This window comes from Trematosphaeria pertusa, assembly GCF_010094035.1.
Source record: "Trematosphaeria pertusa strain CBS 122368 unplaced genomic scaffold BU26scaffold_11, whole genome shotgun sequence".
Classification (NCBI taxonomy): Eukaryota; Fungi; Ascomycota; class Dothideomycetes; order Pleosporales; family Trematosphaeriaceae; genus Trematosphaeria; species Trematosphaeria pertusa.
The window spans coordinates 1,040,664-1,059,445 of NW_022987222.1; the positions used below are offsets into that span (position 1 = coordinate 1,040,664).

Genomic DNA, 18,782 nt, shown 5'->3' on the forward strand with positions numbered 1-18,782 from the left:
GGCTGTCCATGTTTGTGGTGAAGATGACAAATATTGCGTGCATTTGATACAGCTGGAGGCGTACCGCTTACGGCTACATGCACATCCATCGACCCGTTGAACACCACCTATTTCCGGACCCTCTAGAAGACCACCGGATGCCCAGGAGAAAACAACAATGCAACGCCGTAGTAATGCCTTTCCGAAAGCTCCATGAAAATATGCCCTGCTCGTGCGCCTGCGTCCTCGGCAAGCTCTGCCGTCCCAGTCACTGCGGAAACATCCGCGTGCAGCAGAGACATGTTGTACAATGAAATGATATCCCGCCATGCATCAAACACTGCCACAGACATTTGAGACATCTAGTTCAACAACACCCACCGCTTCTCCTTCTCGGAGGGACCAACACGCTTAGCGACAGCGGTAAGCGTATTGGTGATAGCATCCTTAGGCACCTTTGGGAACTTCTTCTTCAGCGCTTCGATCATGCCGAGCTTCGTGAGATCCTGGCCTTCTACTTCAGCCTTGAATGCAGCGAGTTGCTCGGGCGGGATTTGCCTCTTAGGTTTCACAGCTTTGGAGGCGGTTCCAGGAGGGGGGTTTGGAGAGGTATTTAATGTGTTGAGCAGGCCATTGGCAGGGCGCTGGGAAAGTGGAAGCCGGGGTGGATTCATCAGGCCATTCGTTGCACTCTGGTTATTCGCGATAGGGAGAGGCAGGTTAGTGGATGTGGGCTCGGGAGCCCAGTAAGACGTAGAGAAGGGGTCGATTGACTGGGGCTGAGGTTCTTGAATATGTTAGTCACAGCTCTTGAAAACGAGACTTAAAGGCTTCAAGAGGGCTATAAAGGGTCGCTTACCAATGAGGAAACCCATCCTGAACTGCCTGAACTCGGTTGAGATAGCACCTGACCCACCATTCAGACGCGAGACGCCACGCGCATCCTCCCAGCACAGGCCGGTACTGATGGGTACGAGATCTCCGCTAATGAGCCTCCGCTTCATCTGCGGATCTTCCTCGTCATCGAGGAACTCGGCCATGTCATCATCGCCCTCCTCTTCCAAATCCTCCTCGCCCTCTGAATCGAGGTCTTCGCCTTCCTCCGGCTCTTCCCATTCCGCCTCGGAATCGTAGTCATAGTTGAGGTCTGGGAGACCGCGCGCGACGGGGTTTCGCGCTAACTTGCGTTCCTCAACAGGTGTATGTGGCTTGGTATAGGTCCCATAGTATGGTGGCCGCACATCCTCCGGAAAGTGCAGATACTTCATGGGAATCCGGTTGAGGAGATCCAGAGGCTGGGATAAGCTAATTCCGGTATCGTCTGTGAGATCGATAGGGTTGTCAGTGGAACCATTGAGTCGGTCAACAATCTCGACGATGGAAACTACTTTGTACCCTCGCGGTTGGCGAGAGAAAGACGCCTTGAAGGACTCCAGGGTTACTGATCCCATATCAACATCCTCCTGGGCTATCAACTTATCGATCCGGTCACTTGCCGCTGCGAGTTTCTCCGGGTCATCCATGAATGCGTTCTGGGGCGCAAGGACGGCGTGGGGAGGAAGGGAAAAGGGAAGAAAAAACCGCTCATAGTCCGTTTGGGAATTCTTATGGATAGGTTTCCGTGGAGACGGAGGAGCCGAGTTAGGATTTGCTGTTGCAGGGACCGGAGCCAAAGGTATTTGGCCGGTAGAGGGGTTCTGGATGGAATCTGGGATAGTTTTCCGAGGCGAGGAGTCTGCGGTGGGTTTTGGCTTGGTGAAGAACGCATTCAACTTCATTTGGGACTAGACCGTAGTTAGCAATGTCCTACAAGCAGCGGGCCTCCAAAGGCGCTGACAATAGGAAGCCGTAGGCCCTCAGCGTAGGAAACAGAACTTACCCGCTCCTTCTTGCGCTTCTCCTCCTCTTTCTGCAGCTGCTCCAGCTCTTTGGCCCGCTTCTTCTCCTCCTTCTCCTCGTTCTTCCTTCGCTTCTCTTCATCCTTCTGGGCCTTCTGCTCCGCCTTGACCCTGTCCTCGAGCTCTTTCTGGGCCTTCTTCTCGGCTCGAGCTTTCGCCTTGGCCTCCTTTTCCAGCTGCTGCTCTTCCTTCTCCTGCGGCGTTAACTTCCTGCGCTTGGCCTGTTGTGTGCTGCTGGACGCTGTGGCGCTCTGCGTTGCATCGGGGGCATCGCCAGCAACGGAATTGTTGCTGCTCGCGGGGGCCGTGGTCTCTTGCGTAGCGTTGTTGAGAGGCGAGGGGGTGCGCATCGAGGACAGCGCTGTCAACGGCGTGGATGCGTTCGAAGACGGGGCTTTGGTTGGTGTGGAGACCGGGGGTCCGGCATCGTCGTCGAGCGGGCGTTTCTGGGGAGGTGCGAGTGCAACAGGGGCCGCGGTCTCCATTGCGTCGACAACGAGAAGCCTGGCGGCCTTCAGTGCAGTTGATGCAGTCCCCAGGTGCAAAAATCAATCGTAGGTGGAATCGGCCGCGGCTGCGCTGAGCACTGTGGTTGGTACAGGTGTGGGGGGCGGCTCAGCAGGAGACACGAACGCGAGACGCGTAGCAGGCGCGTCGACAACACCGGCCTTGGCACTGACTGTTATGCGGTCGCGGCTTCCCGCCGGGCTCCTCTCTTTCACGCCAAAATATTTCACACTGACCTCGGGAATATTCATGTATGGCACTGTCGCTTTCGTCTGACGACGCCCCAGATGAGCCAATGCCTTGCTCGAGAAGCGCCTGCCAAAGCCCACTTGATCTACCTGCGACTTGGTCACTCGGACTAATTACATGGATCGGAGCAGCCCTTGAGCCAAGCTGCCGCAGCGGCAAGCCCTCAATATGGAATTTGAGGAGTTTGAGGACGTGTTGTTTGGCGTTCCATTGTCGCACGGTTCCTTCGCCGACGCTAGGGACGATGAATTCGACGACGAGATACTGGAGGCCCAATCCGATGGCGAGGATATTCTGTGGGATCTGGGGAGCAGTCCGACACTAACTCCTGCACTGACCGCCAACACACCAGACAAGTCGACGGTTGAAAACCTCGGGCGTGCAGCTACCGCTAGCGCTCTGGCGGGTTCGGGAAGGCCTGCTCGAGCGATCCAGGACAGGCAGGCATCCGGCTCTCAATAGTGACGTCTTTCTAATCTGGTTATAGGGACTGGGTAATAGCCCGCATCGAAGAAATGCTCGAAACGGTGGTCGACGGCCTTCTGGATGATGCTCATCCCGTCTGTATCACCTTGACGTCGCGATCAGGCCTCACTCGCCGTCGCCCGAACCCCTCCGAAGCCAACGAGGCGATTCCATCACCAAGAGTCCAGCAGATCAGCTTCCCTGGGTCCAATGCTCAAGAGGCGTGGAGATTCAGTAAGTGCCCAGCCGGCCTCGGGCCACACCAGCTGACGGACTCCCGGCTGTGCTCGTACGCATCCTGGAGCTTGTTCATAGTTGCCTTGTTGACAATGCGGTCATGACCAAGCGGTAAACTGCTTTCTCCGCCATTTTCACAAGATCTGATTCGCCTATAGGGACATGTACTATCGTCATCCGGATCTCTTCATGAAGCAGTCCGTTGTTGACCGCTATGTCGATGACTTGGCCTGTACCCTTAGGGTATCGAGGTCGCAGCTGAACGTAGTATGCTCATGCATATTCTGTCGGTTAGGTTCTGGCTGACCATCCAGACGGCCGCAGCAAAGGGCCTCGTTGCCGGTAACTTTCTCATACGGCGAGAGAACGGCACTGTAGCCCACGGGCTGAGCGAGGACGAGGTTTGCTCTCTTTTCTTGGTTCGCCTTCTCTCTGACGTATGTTCTAGGGTATACTAATACCTAAAGTTCACGACAGTGACGAGCTGGATCTGTCGTTGATCCGGTGGATCCTCGTGATGGAGAAAGAGGCAGGTAGCCGCATAGCTCGTCTTGCGTCACTGACCTCTTCAAAGGCCACTTTCCGTTCCCTGCTCAGTTCAAGCCGCTGGAGAGAGCTCGGTTCCCATGGTCTGGTACTCACGGTAGGAGCCAGCCTCTTGTGCCCTGGTCGCACACGCTTACACCTCGTCAGGCCAAAGGCTATCCCGATCTAGCTTCGAGAAAACTCCTCCGCCAGCTTGCCGACGAGATACCCCACATCCCAATGTATGCCTTTGTCGATTTCGATCCAGACGGCATCGCGATCATGTCGACGTACAAACACGGATCATACAGGCTCGCCCACGAGGATGTTACATCCAAGGATACACCCGGCTTGCACTTGCCCGATCTTCAGTGGCTCGGTGTCCAGAGTCACCACATCAGTCAAAGCCCGGTAACCGAGAGTGACACAGAAACGGGTCCAGCTGGCGATCCGCAAGGCCTCATGAGATTAACGGCCAGGGATCGAAAGAAAGCACATCGAATGCTGGAGTGGGACATGTGCGCCGAAGATGGACCGGAGCCAGTGTGGAGGGAGGAGCTGCAGCGGATGCTTATGCTCAATATCAAAGCGGAGATGCAGATACTGGACGAGCTACCCGGTGGCCTGGTGGCATGGTTGAGCAGCAAGCTGGACGTGTTGCAAGGGTCGAGATCACCCGTCTTGAGCATCTGCTCAGACAACGAGTTGCTTTTTTGACGGGTGTATAGAGAGCAGGCTTGCACACGCATGCATATTTCGCATCTGAATATGAGACTATTGCACACCATCTCGAGCGGAGCGACTGTTCCGTGGCACAGCTCCTCTTTTGATGCTCTTGCGCACAGGCGCAGTGCCGCCGGAGACGATTAGCTGGCCACGCATATAGCTCCGCATTGGAAGCGAGATCGGCGTGCGACTCGAGCCCAAGGTGTCAAAGGCTTCTGGCCGCCGTCTGCGCAACAATTCTCCGAGGGCCATGCCGGCTGGCAGGCCTGTGGTAGGACAGCCGCGCCGCTAAGGCCACGGCCAGCACATCTCACATCCGCTCGATCACAACATGCCACCAGTTGACGTCCCCAGGACGACTCGAGGGTAGCTAGCGACCATGCATTGACCTGCAGCTCCAATAAAGCAATTCCCACAATGCCCGACTCTGCCGCAAATTCACGCTCGCCTAGCAGCCCGTCTGAAACACCAGAGCCCGCCAGCGCTGCCTCTGCCTCTGCCTCTGCCCCCCGCTCCACCGACCATGGCTCTGCTGCCATTGCGGACTCCACGCCCGCTGCCACCGTGCCGCCGACATTGACGCCGGCGACGACGACGCGACAGTCGGTATCGCTCGGCGTGCTCTCGACGCTGTGGGGAGGCAACAACACGCCCGCCATCGCCGCGCCCGGCGCTGCTGTCCCGGCCATCGTCACCCACGCACCCTCACCTTCGCCCTCGCCCTCGCCCTCGCCTGACGCGCACGAAAGCACAGGCTCGGTGCCCAGTACCACGACCACGCTGACGAACACGCTCCCGCCGACCCAGTCCGCCGCCCTCCGCGCCCTCAATGCGCCCGCCTTCCAGTCCCACGCCTCGTCCCCTGCCAAAAGCAAGTCCGCAAAGTCGACGTCCAGCCGGACGACCCTGTCTAGCCAGCCCGTCGTAGTGCGCACCTACTCGGGCTCGCGCCACACTTCGCGCTCGCCGTCCGGTCTCCGCTCGCCCCGCTATCCCACCATGGGTGGCCATTCACCCCAGCACCCCTCCGCCTTGTCGGCCGGCCTGGCAGCCAGGAGCGAGCAGCTTCCTTCTGTCGACGACTTCTCCTTCTCCGCCATCCTCCGCGCCGTCGACCCCGAGATCCGAGACGCCATTGACGCCATTGCGGAGATATGCGCGAGGAGCAGGATGAGCCTCGCCGACGAGTACGACGCTCATCTTCCCCCGCAAGGCGAGATCACCAGCACGGGGCCCGGCTGGGCCTCGGGCATGGGAGCCTTGGTCGGCAGAGGCCGGATATCACGAGCTGGTCAAGGGTGGTCTGCGGCGGAGAACACGCTAACGGCTGTGCCCGAAGCCAGCAGCTCAAGCGAGAGGCTGGCGGGAGAAGGTCCTAGCAAGAAGAGGAGTCAATCCGCATACGGTAGCTTGAAGAGTGTCATCAGTGGAGGGAGCGGGAAGCGGAAAGCCGCCGACGACAATGCGGAAGCAGGGCCCTCCACGCAGCCGAAAGAGCCAAAACTGCAAGGCCCTGCCTGGGCTGTCAACGCCTCCTCTCCAGACCACCCCGCCATTACCCTCCTCGCCTCGCCTCAAGCCTCAAAACAGCTGTCTCTTGACACCTCTTCGACCATAACAGACATTCCGGAAGCCCCAGAGGGCGACATAGTCCCACGACCCAAGACCGCGATTCCCAGACACCCATCTGCACACAGGCGTCAGACCTCCGTAGCCAGTCTCCCTGCACCGCGCCCACGCCCCAATGCTCTTTCCTCCTTAACGTCCTGGCTGCCGTGGCCGCGACCTGCCCATCTTGACTCGCAATCCCAACAGGAACTCACAAAAGCGGAAGCACGGCTAAGAGAGATGCTCGCCGTGTCCGAGCACTCGAATCTCACCAAGGGGAAGGCCCCTGTGAGCGTCGCTTGAGTCCCCATTATTTTTCCCGAATGGCCTCTGCTTTACTGCTCACGAATTACGAATCTGACGAGATACCCGGAAAATCATGGGGCTTAAGAAAAGAAAAGGAACCAAAGGTGGTTGTTTGAATACCGGTGATTACTCTGGGAAGGTTTTGGCGCACACATTCCAGCACGAGATGCGCGTATGATTTACGATCCATGATTCACGGCTTATGACTCACGATACACACGCAGATACAGAGGTACACTATAACTCCTTGAGAGGAGAAAATTGATCATGTTGCGTAGCTCACACTTTGCCTCTGGATTTGCAGTGCAGACGTTCCTGCTGACTCACGCCTGAAGCGAACCTCGGAACCTCCAGGCTGCAGCTGGCAGACACCACACCACTTATACTGTTAACTCGGCAGCGCAACATTCATACAAGGACCTTCAGTCGCCTATTCATTACAAAGAGAACGACTTCATTCTCCTATCATGGCCAATTTCTCAGCAACATCCCGCGCCGTCGCCACCCCCGAACTCCTCGAGCTCATCCTCTCGCACCTCCCACCAGGAGACGTCCTCCTCGCTCAGCGCATCTCCAAGTCCTGGCAAACCCTAATCTCCAACTCGCCCACCCTCCAAACTCTTCTCTACTTCCGTCCCCCATCCCTAGCTTCGACCACCTTAACCCAGCTCAACCCCCTCCTCACCATCGCCTTCCCCTTCCTCTTCACCCCCTCGCTCTCCCTCAGGCCCTCTGAAACCGCCGACTGGGACCTCAGCTTCGGGAACCTCTCTGAAACCGCCGACTGGGACCTCAGCTTCGGGCACCTCTCTGACCCGCCGAGTCCGGGGCCTAGCATGAGAACCGCAGGTGCCGCCGGCTCAGCTGGTCCCGCTAAGGCATTCAAGTACTCGGGTTGGGTGGTGAGGCCTGAGGCGTGGCGGAGAAAAGAGGCAAGTTGGAGGGGGATGTTTATTAGTAAGCCACCGGTGGCTAAGGTAAGGTGGAGGAAGACGGAGAGTGGGATGATGGGTTGCAATGTTAGTGAATGTGTTGTGAGGTTTGGCGCGGAAGAGGGCATTGAGGGTAGTGGGACAGGTGCGGAAAAACAAGCGTGGATGAAGCTTGATGGTGAGAAAATTCGGTTGAAAGCTGAAGGCGGATTGAGGATGGGTGTGCTTTACGATTATCTGGAGGAGAGAGTTTGTCGCGGCGACTGGCCCACTCCTGACTTCGACATCCAATTCGAACCCGGCCTGTCGCCGCCAGAGGTGGACGGCAATCAGACCCGCGCCACGGGAGCAATGGTTGCTAGGTTAGAACCACTGGACGCGGAATCGGAGGCGGTGGAAAAGATGTTTGCAGTTACCGAAGAATTGGAGCTGGTCGTTTCGATGTTTCGGGGCTATTCTTGTATCATGGAGGAGGAAGAAGCATATCCAATTTTTCGGAGTGAAGGGTTTAGAAGTGTGGAAGTGGGTCCGTGGAGGGAGGTCAGCAGTCAAATGTGGGATTAGAAGATGACGGTATCCTCCTGTAATTAGAGCATGGGAAGGTGTTAAGACACCAGCAATTCTCCGACCTCTCCTTCCGTTGGCCAAATCTACCTCGTATGGACGCTCACTTCCACCTCACACCACCAGCCTGGTAGTTTTGGACGGGTGGACGCAAGGGCAGCTTCGAGGATGATGCAGGACGTCGCGGCCGGCGTCGGAGAAGGTGAGCTTGGGATGATTGGTAGCTGGCGTGAGGTCTATGGTAGCCGTAGTCTTTGGGGGTGAGGGTGGGTTGAGGTGTGAAGGAATAGCGGATAGAGAGCGGAAGGATCATTTGCAGTGACAGTGATGGGGTAGCATACTCTTTGTACGTTACAGTGTCTAAATCCAACGTCGCCATCATGCAGATCTAGAAATATACCTTGATGGTTATTCCATTGTGAAAATCCCGCATGTGGCACTCGCCGGATCTTCTTTTCTCATTCATGGACAGCGCCTAGCAATCTCCCGGGCCTTGCAAAGGACCTGTAACCACCAACAACCTCGTTGGACCACTCTGGCCAAGCGGCTATTCATCGTCCCCAAAGCACTCGTCGCTATCTTCCTCTTTCCGGCCACTGTTCTCTGCTTCTACGCTTCCGTTCGGGTGATCTTCCTTGCCCCGTATTGCTTTTCCCACCACAACGTTGTTCCAAGCCACGGTTCCTCCAAGCTCTTAATGCACCCATCAACTCCATACCTCGGCGAAGATCAATCAACAGCGAACATCCTTTCCCGTCCGGGAGCTAGCAGCAGAATTCAACACCTTCTGTTCGCAACATCGTCGAAGGGTTCCTTGATGTAATGAGTGCTGGGCTTGGAGTTCGAAGTCGGACAACAGGTAGGCGAGACGAGGCTGAAGTGCAGGCAGTCTCGGCTTATCGATCGACAGCGTGCCAACTCATCGGGCTCCGCCGTTTTGGAACCCTTCTCAAGTTGAGCATCAAAGCAAGCACCACGGCATATCCCTGCCAGCGCCACCGCACCGCCACACACGCCACATCCGCCGCACCCGGCTCGCCAATCGCAGATGCCGGATTGCGTAGGGCTATGACGCACGCAGTGGCATGGTCTAGGAATATTCATCAACAATAATCACAAGGCTTGGAACTTGGCTTTTGCCATTCAAACGACCGCAATATAAACGAGGCCGGAGACCCCAAAATTGTGGCCTTGAAGATCTGCCCAGACATCGAAGGAGTACTGCATTCCACAGCGATCGTCGACTACAAACAACCGCGCAAACCTACGAACTACACACTTCGAATATCAGTCAAGATGGGCCTCTTAAAGATGATTCTGTTGATCATCGTCACGATCTTCAGTAGGACAGCTCCCTCCCAAATTGTCAAAACCACACACTAAGTCATATGCACAGTCCCACCCCTCGGCGTCTTCTTCGTCGCAGGCTGCGGCGCCGACCTCCTCATTAACATCCTCTTCACGCTATTAGGGTACGTCGTCTCCCCCTTTCATCCTTAACCCCCCTCATAACATAACTCCGCTCCGTGACTCGCTTCTACAGGAATATACTAACAACACACAGCTACTTCCCCGGCCACATCCACGCCTTCTACGTCGAATATGTCTACTACAAGCGGCGCGACGAAGCCCGGGCGGGCATCTATAACGCGCGGCCAGCACCTGGTGTGTACAGCGAGAGGGTTCAGCGCGGAGGGAAACATGTGCATGTGCAGCCGGTGCCCGCGGCTCCTGCGGCTCAGGGTTATGGGACCATGTAGATTGCGCTGGGGGAGGTAGATCGGAAGAGCATGGGAGAATGACTTGGCTCGGCTTCTTGAAGTTGTGTAGGAGAGGATACCACGTAGAACCAGACTGCGAAGGTGATGGAATAATGGGACGTGGCGATTAAGCGTTATGCGGTTTCTCTGTTGCGGGTAAGAGAGGCGGTAGGGAAGGAACAGTCTGTAGTTCTATCATAACTTACCTCGAATTTTCAAAGATCCATTTCCAAAAATCACTCGGAGTCCCAACTATATATGACGCCGCATATTCTACTCGCCACTGCTAACTCCATCAACACCCATTTCCAACATAGGAGTCACAACTGCGCTACCCAGGAAGATACCTAACAATAACGGCAACAGCAAGACTACCAACTGTCACCATGTCTTTAATCTCAAGCTACACCTCAAGCTCCACCTCCAGCTCCTCCCGCTCCTCCCGTTCCCCCAGCTCCCCAACCCCCACAACCTCCTACTGAACCGTCTACGTGTGCGAGACCGTCCAGCTTCCCGAAGAGTCTGCACGCAGGCGTGAGAAGGTAGGCTGTGCTTGCCGGAACGGAAGGGTTCTGCGAGGGGCTTTCGCATAGGCACGGCGTTCCAGCCGCCCTTTTTGAGTGCTCGACGGCTGCTTTGTCATCTCTGAACTCTTCGTTCCGCCTCGATTTCGCATACGGCGATGAGTCTTGGGTCGGCTGGTACTTATATAATACCATTGGAAATCCTCGAGAGGGATTGCCGCGGCGATCAAAGCATCAGCAGGGCGGTTGGTTTCTCTAGTCTACGTTGGCTCACTAATGACATGCGTCCATCCAGAAATCTATCTTAGCTCCTGTCTTACTCACAAAGGTGATTGCGGACACACCTCATATGCTTACAACGGTCAGGGCCATAATACACCACGCAAGCCACCACATTCCCATGTGAGGATTAGTCAGAGGGGGAATAATTCCATACCACTATGTTAGTACCTACGTACGTACACGGTTCTACTCTTCTTGCTCTCCAATAACCAGCCCGATCCCGCTCGATCGGTAGGCTCACGAGGTCATCCAGAGCCCATCTCCGCAGCCACAGCCCTTATTCAACCTCATTCATTGCACCGAATGGCCGTCCCTGCAGCACATTCCGGCTCTCCAACACGGACAACGTACAACCCGTTCCCAAACCTAGGGGTCCCCCTCTTCGCCCCGCCAGTGGGGTAATAAGCATGAAAACGAGAGAAATGACAGATGTCTAACAAAATGCTGGCAGATCATACCTACTGCATCCCATACAGCCCGCAATGCCCCCGAATGCAAACCGACCGAACCACAAGCATCTGCTGAAGTGCCGAAACTCCGAAGCCATGTCGTATGAAGTGCAAGAAGTGGGGGAATAGATGAGGTCGTTTGCCGCTGCCGCCGTGAAATGCATACTGGTACCATGGAAAGTCATGCCCCAACAATGGCCCGCCCAACGCCGAAAGATATGCAAGCGGAGGTTCTGTTACCGTGAGTACCCATTCGAGCTGCCTGCTATCATCGGGGCAGCACACGCCGGCTTCCAGATCCTGACTTTGGCGTCGTCGCCTGCGGACGCGAAGACACGCGGGTCCTTCGGATGCCATGAAACGGAGTTGACGCAGCCGGGGTGAGCATCCAGGGCTTCGACCAGGAGACCGTTACTCCTCCAGATATATATCCGGGAATCTGTCAAGCAATTAGCTTCACAAAAGATTCGGTGCGGAGAGTGACTTACCTTCACTGCCGCTAACAACGAAATTCTCATCGGCTCCACCAAACGACGAGCGGATGATGTACTGCTTCTGGACCTGCCCCTCGAACCTCTGAATAATCTCTCCAGTATCGATCTCCATAAGCTTGATCTTGTCCTTGTTCATGCTGATGAGCATATGCCGCGAATCTTGGCTGATGGTCACGCTCGTGAGCTTGACATCGTCGAGCTGCCATTCGCAAAGCTTCTCATACGAGGTGAAGTCGTACACAAGGATACGGCTTTCTAGAAGTACGACGAGGCGCTGGCCGTCTGGGGATACCGCGAGGTCGTTAACCCGAAGATTTTCCTCTCGGAAGGTGTGCACCTCTCGGCCGTCAAGGTCCCATACACAGCAGCCAAATCTTGTGTCTTGCGAGCCGATGATGACGTGCTTGCCGGACGGTGCCCAAGCGGCTGTCGTGCATGGATAGGTGAAATCACTAATACACCTGATGCATACACCAGTCTATAAAACTTAGTTAATAACCCTTACCATTGGAACTTGTGACTCACCTTGACATCCCATATCCGGGCGGAATTTTCCTGTTGCGCACAGCATGTGATAATCTTGGTGTCGTCGGGGCTCCAAGCGAGATGCGTCACACCAGAGTCGTGGTCATCGAGATGATGGAGGGGTTTGTACGTCGTCGTCTCGTAGATGACGACCGTCTTGTCCTTGCTTGTCGATGCTAGCATGGTGCCATCATTTGAGTACTTCAGGTACCACACCTCGTCCTTGTGCTCTCGGAGTTCCAGAACAGGCTTCATGGGGAATTCGTCTCGGTCGCAATTATGGTCGACGTAGAGCGAAGGAGAAGCGGCAGTATTGTGGTAAAGGCAGTTCGCGATCCAGCTGTCCTTGACCTCATCTAAGAGGGCGGCTAATCGGTGTTCCGGGATCATAACGCTAGGTGAAATGGATTCTGCAAAGCATCAGCGCCGAAGTGAAGGCGGGGCAGGCAGCAGCTTACTGGAAAGTTCCGAGAGCAAAAGCGTCCGTGATTCGCCCTCAGCGCCGTCCCATTGTGCTTGGAACTTCAGGTCTTCAGCGGACTGGCACATGATAAGACTTGAACGGTCAGCATCAGGTGCGATACGATGGGGGGCTTGCATGAGACAAGACTCACCTTGACAGAGCGTGCAGTCTGCCCGTGTCCTGGTGGAGGGGCGTCAGCTCTTGCCGCAGCACCATCAGAGCTTTGCCGAGATCTCTCCTCTCAAGTAGCTCGAGATATTTCTGCTGCTTCAGCCAAAAGAGCATTTCGTCCCGATTCGCGCCCTCGGCAAGCGGCAGGCCCCCAGAATGCTGTGGAGCTGGGGCTGATCTTGGCTTGGGCCAGCTCTTTCCATAGCTTCCTGCTCCCCCCAGATCAATGCCCCCGCCGCTGTCATAAGAATTTGTGCCAAATAATAGCTCTTCGGCCTCGGCCCAGTCGCCGTTGAGCACAGCGCTGCGGAACGCCGCCACAGTCGGGCCTTCCAATGTATAGCCGCTTTCCCTAACCAACGCTCCAGCAGCGTCGGTGTATCCCAGGTCCGTCAAGCTCTGTATGAGGATGCGAGTGACCTCTTCCCTGTCGTGGCCGAAGAAGGCCGACGGCACGGGCGTCCCGTTGGCTATCGAGCCTCCGTTCGCATACGAGCCGTTGCTCTCGGCCTTGCGCGAATCTCCGTTCGCGATCTTGGCCAGGGACGCGCGGGGACCCGGCGATCGTGATGAGCCATTCGTGAAGCTCTGCGTAGGCGACTGGGACCGTTTTGAAGCATCGCTGTCAAGGCGCATCGTCCCGTCGTGTCTGCGCCTTCGCTTTGAGATGTGGCGGGAGGACCGGCCTCGGTTGAGGTGTGCTGGGGGGCTCTCTGAAAGGGATTCGCTTTCAGAGACGCTGTGCCTGCGCTTTCCTGTGGTCGCTGAGGCTGCGAAGGGCGCGGTGGTGGTGGTGGTGGTGGTGGTGGCGGCGGCGGCGGCTGGCTGGAGGAGAGAGGCAGCTGCGGGCTCGGAGACGGGGGTTGGGGCTGGGGCAGAGGAAACTGGGGCAAGAGAAGCTGGAGGATTGTGCGGAATGGCTGGGTGGGCGGCGGTGGATGGGGAGGGAGAGACTGGGGTGCCTTCCTCCAGGACGGCGGTGGAGTGCAGGTGCCCTTCTTAGGTGGCTCCGGGTCGGGATGTACAAGGACTCATGACATGGCCCAGCGACGGGAAGCTGCAGTGGCGCGAGAGGGATGCGTCGCGAGAGTTGCGGCCAGCAGTGGAGCGTGTTGAGGGCAGCCGGCGGTCGTGGGCGCTGGCCGTCTTGACGTAGGATGTCGCCGACGACAGCGGCAGCGGCAGCGGCAGGAAGACGACGTGGAGGTGTCCCGCGGTGGCACCCCAGGACTGTCTGGAGCCGACAAAGGTAGCGTGGATCCGGGTATGCAGAGCAGCGGAAGCCTGGCGGCGTACGGGTCGTGAGGACTGCGTGGTGGTGTCGTCGCTGGACAGACAGCTCGCGGACCGTGCCTAGCAGTCCTGGCTGACAGATGGCCGCGGATTCTGGGCGATCGCGCGGCACGAACGACGCGGCAAAAGACACGACGAACAGCAAGGCTCCAGCGATGAATTAACTCAAACAAGGCGCGCGTGTACTTCCAGGCACTTTCCAAGGTCCAGGTCGAGAGGTGCTCCAGCGACGTACGGGTCACGGGAGGGGCCATCGCCGGTTCCGGTTCGCGATAAGACACACACTACCAAGGTAAGCGAGCGAACTTCCCCGCCGTCATCGCCATTCCTCCCGCGCTTCCCTTCTCATACAAAGAGCAATTCACGGTTGCCGACGGAGCGAACGGTTGGCGCGCAGCACACGTCACTGAAACACGCCCAGGGTGACGCGCTGTCATTCCCCACAGCGACTCCAACCCTGCTTTTGCTGCCCAGGTGCCCAGGTGGAGCGCTACACACATGACCAGACACAAGATGCAGACAAAGACATCTAGATGGTCGTGGTGTGTAAAGCATTACGTTTGGAGCCATTAATCCCTCTTTAGAGGCAGCACGCTATCTGTACAGTACAACCAAGCCTTCCTTGACTTTTTGGTGTCCTCCTGTCCTCCCTCCTGTCCCCTACATCCGCATCGTCGAGTTGCTTCCGCCCTCGTGTTCCCTGCCTCGGTTAGCACCACTTCACATTTGCAACTCGCTGTTGACACTTACTTGAACCAGTTCAGGAACTGGAACATGCTGGCCTTGGGCGTCCGCTCCAGGCTGGTGTAATTGACATACTGCAGACCAAACCTGACCTGGCTGCCCTGGGCCCACTCAAAGTTGTCGAAGATCGCCCATCCCCAAGCACCCGTCACGTTCACCTTGTCCTCATGGATACTCAGCAGAATCTGATCCAGGTAGTTCTGGAAGTAATCGGAGCGGCGCAGATCCCAGAGAGCGGGAGCCAGCGACGTCCACTGGCCCTCGAACGGCTCGGAGAAGCCGAATTCGCTCACGATGATGTCCGGAATCGAGGGGAAGAGCTCAGTTGTGATCTTCTTGAGGTATTTGCGGATGCCAGATGGCGCGCTGTACAGCCAGCTCATGGTTGGATCTGCCGCTGGCCCGAGTGGGAAGCCAATAGGAGAAACAGAGCTGGAGCCCGCGCAATCCGGGTATCCAGGCGCAGAGCGGTTGGAGACGCAGGCCTCAAGACCGCCATCGACTTCGAAGGCCATGAAGGAAGAGTATGCATCAATAGCGTAGAAGTCGCACGACCCTTTGATCATGTCCTTCTCATCTTGCGTGAACTCCGGAAGCATGTCTCCTAGCGTATCCTTCAAGCTCTGCGGGTAGTCGCCGTCCGTCCAAGGGCCGCCAAACCATCCTATGGAGAAGTCGAAGTTTCGCTGGGCAGCCACTTCGTCCTCAGCCTTCGTGCTATTGGCCTCGTAGTAGTTACCGGAGTTCTTGAACGTGATGCGGTGGCGCCCATTGAACTCCTCATGGTACCATTTGGCAACCTTCGCGTGTGCAAGAAGCGTATAATGACCGCACAAGAACCTCGCCTCGACGCCTCCAGTAACGCCGTTTGGTGCTGGATAGTACTTGCCAGCGGGATAGTACGAGTACTGCCAGTTGCAGTACTGGGGTTCGTTGATCGTGAACCATCCGTCCACGTACTCATCATATCTGGAGATGACAAATTTGGCATAGTCGAAGTAGTCATCCACGATGCGGCGGTCCGTCCAGCCTCCGTATTCGGCGAACAATGCTAGCGGCGTGGCACAATGGAAGAGTGTCACCTCCGGACGGATTCCGTTCGCATGCAGCTCAGAGATGACGTCGTCATAGTGCTTCACTGCGGCTTCGTTGACTGGACCGTGGCCGAATGGAAAGAAGCGTGGCCATGAGAAGCTGGGGCTGAATGCTGCACCATGGTCAGCGAATCTTTGTTGCCTCCTATCTAGGTACTGCAACTCGCGCGTTGTTCAAACCAAGTGCGGGAGAGAGGGAGTACGAACCCGGCATGCCCAAATTCTTCAACCTCGCGAAATCCTGCTTATACAAATAGTAATGGCTAGCAACCACATCTCCCGTCGAATTATCCATGATCTGATTTGGCACCCTATGCGCGAGTAAGTCCCAGATGCTAGGGCCCTTGCCCTCATCTTTGGCAGCGCCCTCAATCTGATAGGAACTACTGCTCACTCCCCACTTGAATCCCTTGGGAAGCTTCAAGTCGCGGACTTCAGGATTTGTGGAGGCGACGAGGGCATGGAAGCGATTTTTGTCTGGTTGCGCGTATGCCGTGGGCTCGGGAGTGGGCGACACGGTTGTAGTGACAGGGCCTGTAGCCACGGGCCCTACCATGTTCCAAAGCTCATTGAGCGCATTTTCGGAGAAATCGGTGCGCGTAAAGGCTGTGGGCTGGGCGGAGGCGTTGAAGCTCGCGGTGCTGTATCCGGACGGCAGAGTGAACGAGAGAGTTGTGCCATTGCTGAATTGCGCAGAGGCGGACCAGGCGAAAGAAAGGAGAAGAGGAAGGAGAGGAAGCAACTGAGCCATCTTGGGACACTTGCGAGCAGACAGAAGAACGACCACGCAGAGCAAGGAAGGAAGGTATGGAGGTACTTATGAGCTTGAGAGCTTCCGATCACCCCAGAATTGAGCTCCAACTATTCCTGTCCTAAGCTGTCGCTGAGCCGCCATCACGCTATTGCATCTCACGAACCCGGAATCAACATCTGGGCATGCGCGAACTGCGTTTACCCCTCGTCTGCTCCCCGAACCAGAGGGCGCGGCTGCAGCTGTCGAAATGAAACCAGGATTCCCATAGGCCGGTAGAGCTGGGCTAAGATGATCTTCCAATCTGCTCCGGGCACGAGGAGATGAGAACGTCATGTAGGAACGTTAGAAGCAAAAAACATTGAAGACTTCGGACGTTAATTCATCGCTTGGCGGAGAAATGCTCGCCTCTGTTCCGTGTCCAAAGGGGTCTAGTGAGGGGCCGAGCACTGTGATTGGTGGACGTGGAGCTTCTGGAAGCTTTGGCGAAGGTGGAGAGAACGGGAAGAGCACGCGGCATACGGGACTTGAACGGCACCTGGGGTCTCGCGGGCCTGTTTCCGCGGCTACGAAGAGGGCACCCCGAGGAGTGAGGCGATGGCTTAGAGGCCGAATTGGGTGGAGAGAACAAGAGCAGAGCTTGACATTCGAGCTGCAGTCGAGAGACTCTCATTTCACCTTCAATTACTATTAGGTATTCTATGTCCCAATTACCTGGATAGCCTCTTGCCTTTTTCAAACATATATTGATCGAGCATACCGATAGATTAAGGCACAGCAACCATGGCGATGAGGCTGACAGCCCCAAGCCGCGTAAATCCCGCCTCGAGCATCTTCATCCTCGGGAGGAGAGACGGCCCGGCCGGGAGTACAGGAAAGGGATCCGGTAGCCCCTAATCCACCATGTGGGGTATCTCAAGCCACAAATATAGTGCTGACGATTAGTCGAATCTTGAACATAGGGGGCAGCGGATCTAGGCCTTGCGCTGCTTCTTCGGAGGGGGCGAGTCGCTGGATTTGCGGCCTTTCCCTACCAGGCCGCGGATATCGATCTCGTCATCTGAGGAGTCGTCTTCGTCCATGTCCTCCACATCAAGCTCGGAGAGGTCATCATCGTCGGCTTCGTGGGAATACTCTGGGGTTGGTCAGCATATTGTGAGATAGGTTTTGGAAGAAGGACGTACTGAAATACTTGAGCGCAGAGGGCCACATTTCTTCAGCGATGAGCGTGGCAACCTCGTCACCCTGCGGGAAGACCTCAGTCTCCTGATAGTCAGGCTCGTCCTCGTCATCATCCTCCTCCTCCTCAACCTTCTCACCACGCTTGATCTTTTCCAGTCGCTCTGCGCGCGCCCTCGACGCTTCTTCTGATTCTTCTGCGCTGATCCACCTGTAGCTCGACACAAAGCCGAACCATGCAAAGAAGCTAACGGATGCTTCGGTGCTCTCCTCAATCTTCTTGGCCAAGGCCTTGTACTCGGGCAGATTTGTTTCCTTGGACTTGGCGCTGCCATTGGCAGTCTTCGCGAGCTTCCTCCTCGCTTGCGCCAACTCATACGCTGCGTCTGTCAGGCCTCCGGTGAGATCTTTGCCCTTCTTCCAGTTGATCTTAACCGGCTCCGAAACATGGCCATCCCAGTCTTTTGATTTCCTGAACCAGAACTTCTTCTCCAACACCTTATTCTCAAAGTACTCGTTGTCGCCGAAGCCAAACTTGATGGAGAAGCTGCGCGGCGAGCCCTTGGGGTCGTCAATCTCGAAGCGCGATACGTCGAGGGACTTGAGGCAATCTACGAAAACCTTGGAGTCGGAGGGCTGGACGAAGTTGTCGAACTCTGGTGGTGCTTGTTCAAAAACGAGCGTCCAGAAGTGCGGAATCTTCTTGATCAGCTCGGCGCGCTTCTCCCAGAGAGGCCTGTAGAGCGCCTCGGACTTGCGGACTGCCCCAGTTAGTCCGCAAAAGGTGCAGAGGGATCGCGTGCCCTACCAAGCTCCACCTCCGCATCGTCGAACTCAGCCTCGAGAACGCGGAGCTCCTCAAAATTCACCAGTACCTCCTCGGGCCTGGTCTCGGCCATTTTGCGGCTGCGATGTGCGAGATAACTGGCGCTCTCTACCTCTAGGAAAGGCATTGTGTCAGTATTGCTTGCAATGATGTCGAATTTGATACGCAGAGGGGCCTTACAGGCAGGATATAAATACTTGAGCCGCGACTTATCTTCCGTTATCGCGTGTT

At 56.3% G+C, this 18,782-nt stretch overlaps 8 protein-coding genes across 8 annotated transcripts; 4 read left to right on the forward strand and 4 right to left on the reverse strand.

Annotated features, from left to right (window-relative positions):
• Window positions 1-17: 17 nt before the first annotated feature.
• BU26DRAFT_489087 (uncharacterized protein) lies at window positions 18-2,483 on the reverse strand. The gene is made up of 3 exons (XM_033826011.1): window positions 1,859-2,483; window positions 839-1,763; window positions 18-766 (listed from the first exon to the last, which is right to left on the reverse strand). The coding sequence occupies exons 1-3, from the start codon at window positions 2,360-2,362 to the stop codon at window positions 342-344; spliced, it is 1,854 nt and encodes a 617-aa protein (XP_033681176.1). The 5' UTR covers window positions 2,363-2,483; the 3' UTR covers window positions 18-341.
• A 124-nt stretch (window positions 2,484-2,607) lies between these two features.
• Window positions 2,608-4,798, forward strand: BU26DRAFT_607424 (DNA topoisomerase IV, alpha subunit). The gene is made up of 7 exons (XM_033835750.1): window positions 2,608-3,073; window positions 3,121-3,332; window positions 3,380-3,446; window positions 3,494-3,602; window positions 3,650-3,736; window positions 3,784-3,978; window positions 4,029-4,798. The coding sequence occupies exons 1-7, from the start codon at window positions 2,802-2,804 to the stop codon at window positions 4,575-4,577; spliced, it is 1,491 nt and encodes a 496-aa protein (XP_033681177.1). The 5' UTR covers window positions 2,608-2,801; the 3' UTR covers window positions 4,578-4,798.
• A 706-nt stretch (window positions 4,799-5,504) lies between these two features.
• On the forward strand, window positions 5,505-6,497 carry BU26DRAFT_432485 (uncharacterized protein; the record flags this gene model as incomplete). Its single annotated transcript, XM_033823977.1, has 1 exon — window positions 5,505-6,497. A coding segment is annotated over one exon (993 nt), but the record flags the coding sequence as incomplete, so codon positions are not given.
• A 235-nt stretch (window positions 6,498-6,732) lies between these two features.
• Window positions 6,733-8,048, forward strand: BU26DRAFT_63706 (uncharacterized protein). Its single transcript, XM_033836128.1, has one exon. The coding sequence runs from the start codon at window positions 6,968-6,970 to the stop codon at window positions 7,994-7,996; it is 1,029 nt and encodes a 342-aa protein (XP_033681179.1). The 5' UTR covers window positions 6,733-6,967; the 3' UTR covers window positions 7,997-8,048.
• Window positions 8,049-9,270: 1,222 nt separating this feature from the next.
• On the forward strand, window positions 9,271-9,863 carry BU26DRAFT_521645 (UPF0057-domain-containing protein). Its single transcript, XM_033829589.1, has 3 exons — window positions 9,271-9,338; window positions 9,393-9,468; window positions 9,561-9,863. The coding sequence occupies exons 1-3, from the start codon at window positions 9,293-9,295 to the stop codon at window positions 9,754-9,756; spliced, it is 318 nt and encodes a 105-aa protein (XP_033681180.1). The 5' UTR covers window positions 9,271-9,292; the 3' UTR covers window positions 9,757-9,863.
• A 964-nt stretch (window positions 9,864-10,827) lies between these two features.
• BU26DRAFT_63912 (uncharacterized protein) lies at window positions 10,828-11,352 on the reverse strand. Its single transcript, XM_033836129.1, has 2 exons — window positions 11,297-11,352; window positions 10,828-11,244 (listed from the first exon to the last, which is right to left on the reverse strand). Exon 2 carries the CDS (start codon window positions 11,184-11,186, stop codon window positions 10,929-10,931), a length of 258 nt encoding a protein of 85 aa, XP_033681181.1. The 5' UTR covers window positions 11,187-11,244; window positions 11,297-11,352; the 3' UTR covers window positions 10,828-10,928.
• On the reverse strand, window positions 11,248-16,546 carry BU26DRAFT_432267 (glycoside hydrolase family 1 protein; the record flags this gene model as incomplete). The annotated part of the gene is made up of 8 exons (XM_033823965.1): window positions 11,248-11,450; window positions 11,500-11,983; window positions 12,031-12,440; window positions 12,489-12,586; window positions 12,645-13,617; window positions 13,974-14,142; window positions 14,773-15,908; window positions 16,003-16,546. 8 exons carry the CDS (start codon window positions 16,544-16,546, stop codon window positions 11,248-11,250), a joined length of 4,017 nt encoding a protein of 1,338 aa, XP_033681182.1.
• Window positions 16,547-17,154: 608 nt separating this feature from the next.
• BU26DRAFT_521648 (uncharacterized protein) lies at window positions 17,155-18,669 on the reverse strand. Its single transcript, XM_033829590.1, has 3 exons — window positions 18,534-18,669; window positions 17,731-18,486; window positions 17,155-17,681 (listed from the first exon to the last, which is right to left on the reverse strand). Exons 1-3 carry the CDS (start codon window positions 18,622-18,624, stop codon window positions 17,521-17,523), a joined length of 1,008 nt encoding a protein of 335 aa, XP_033681183.1. The 5' UTR covers window positions 18,625-18,669; the 3' UTR covers window positions 17,155-17,520.
• Between the last annotated feature and the right edge of the window lie 113 nt (window positions 18,670-18,782).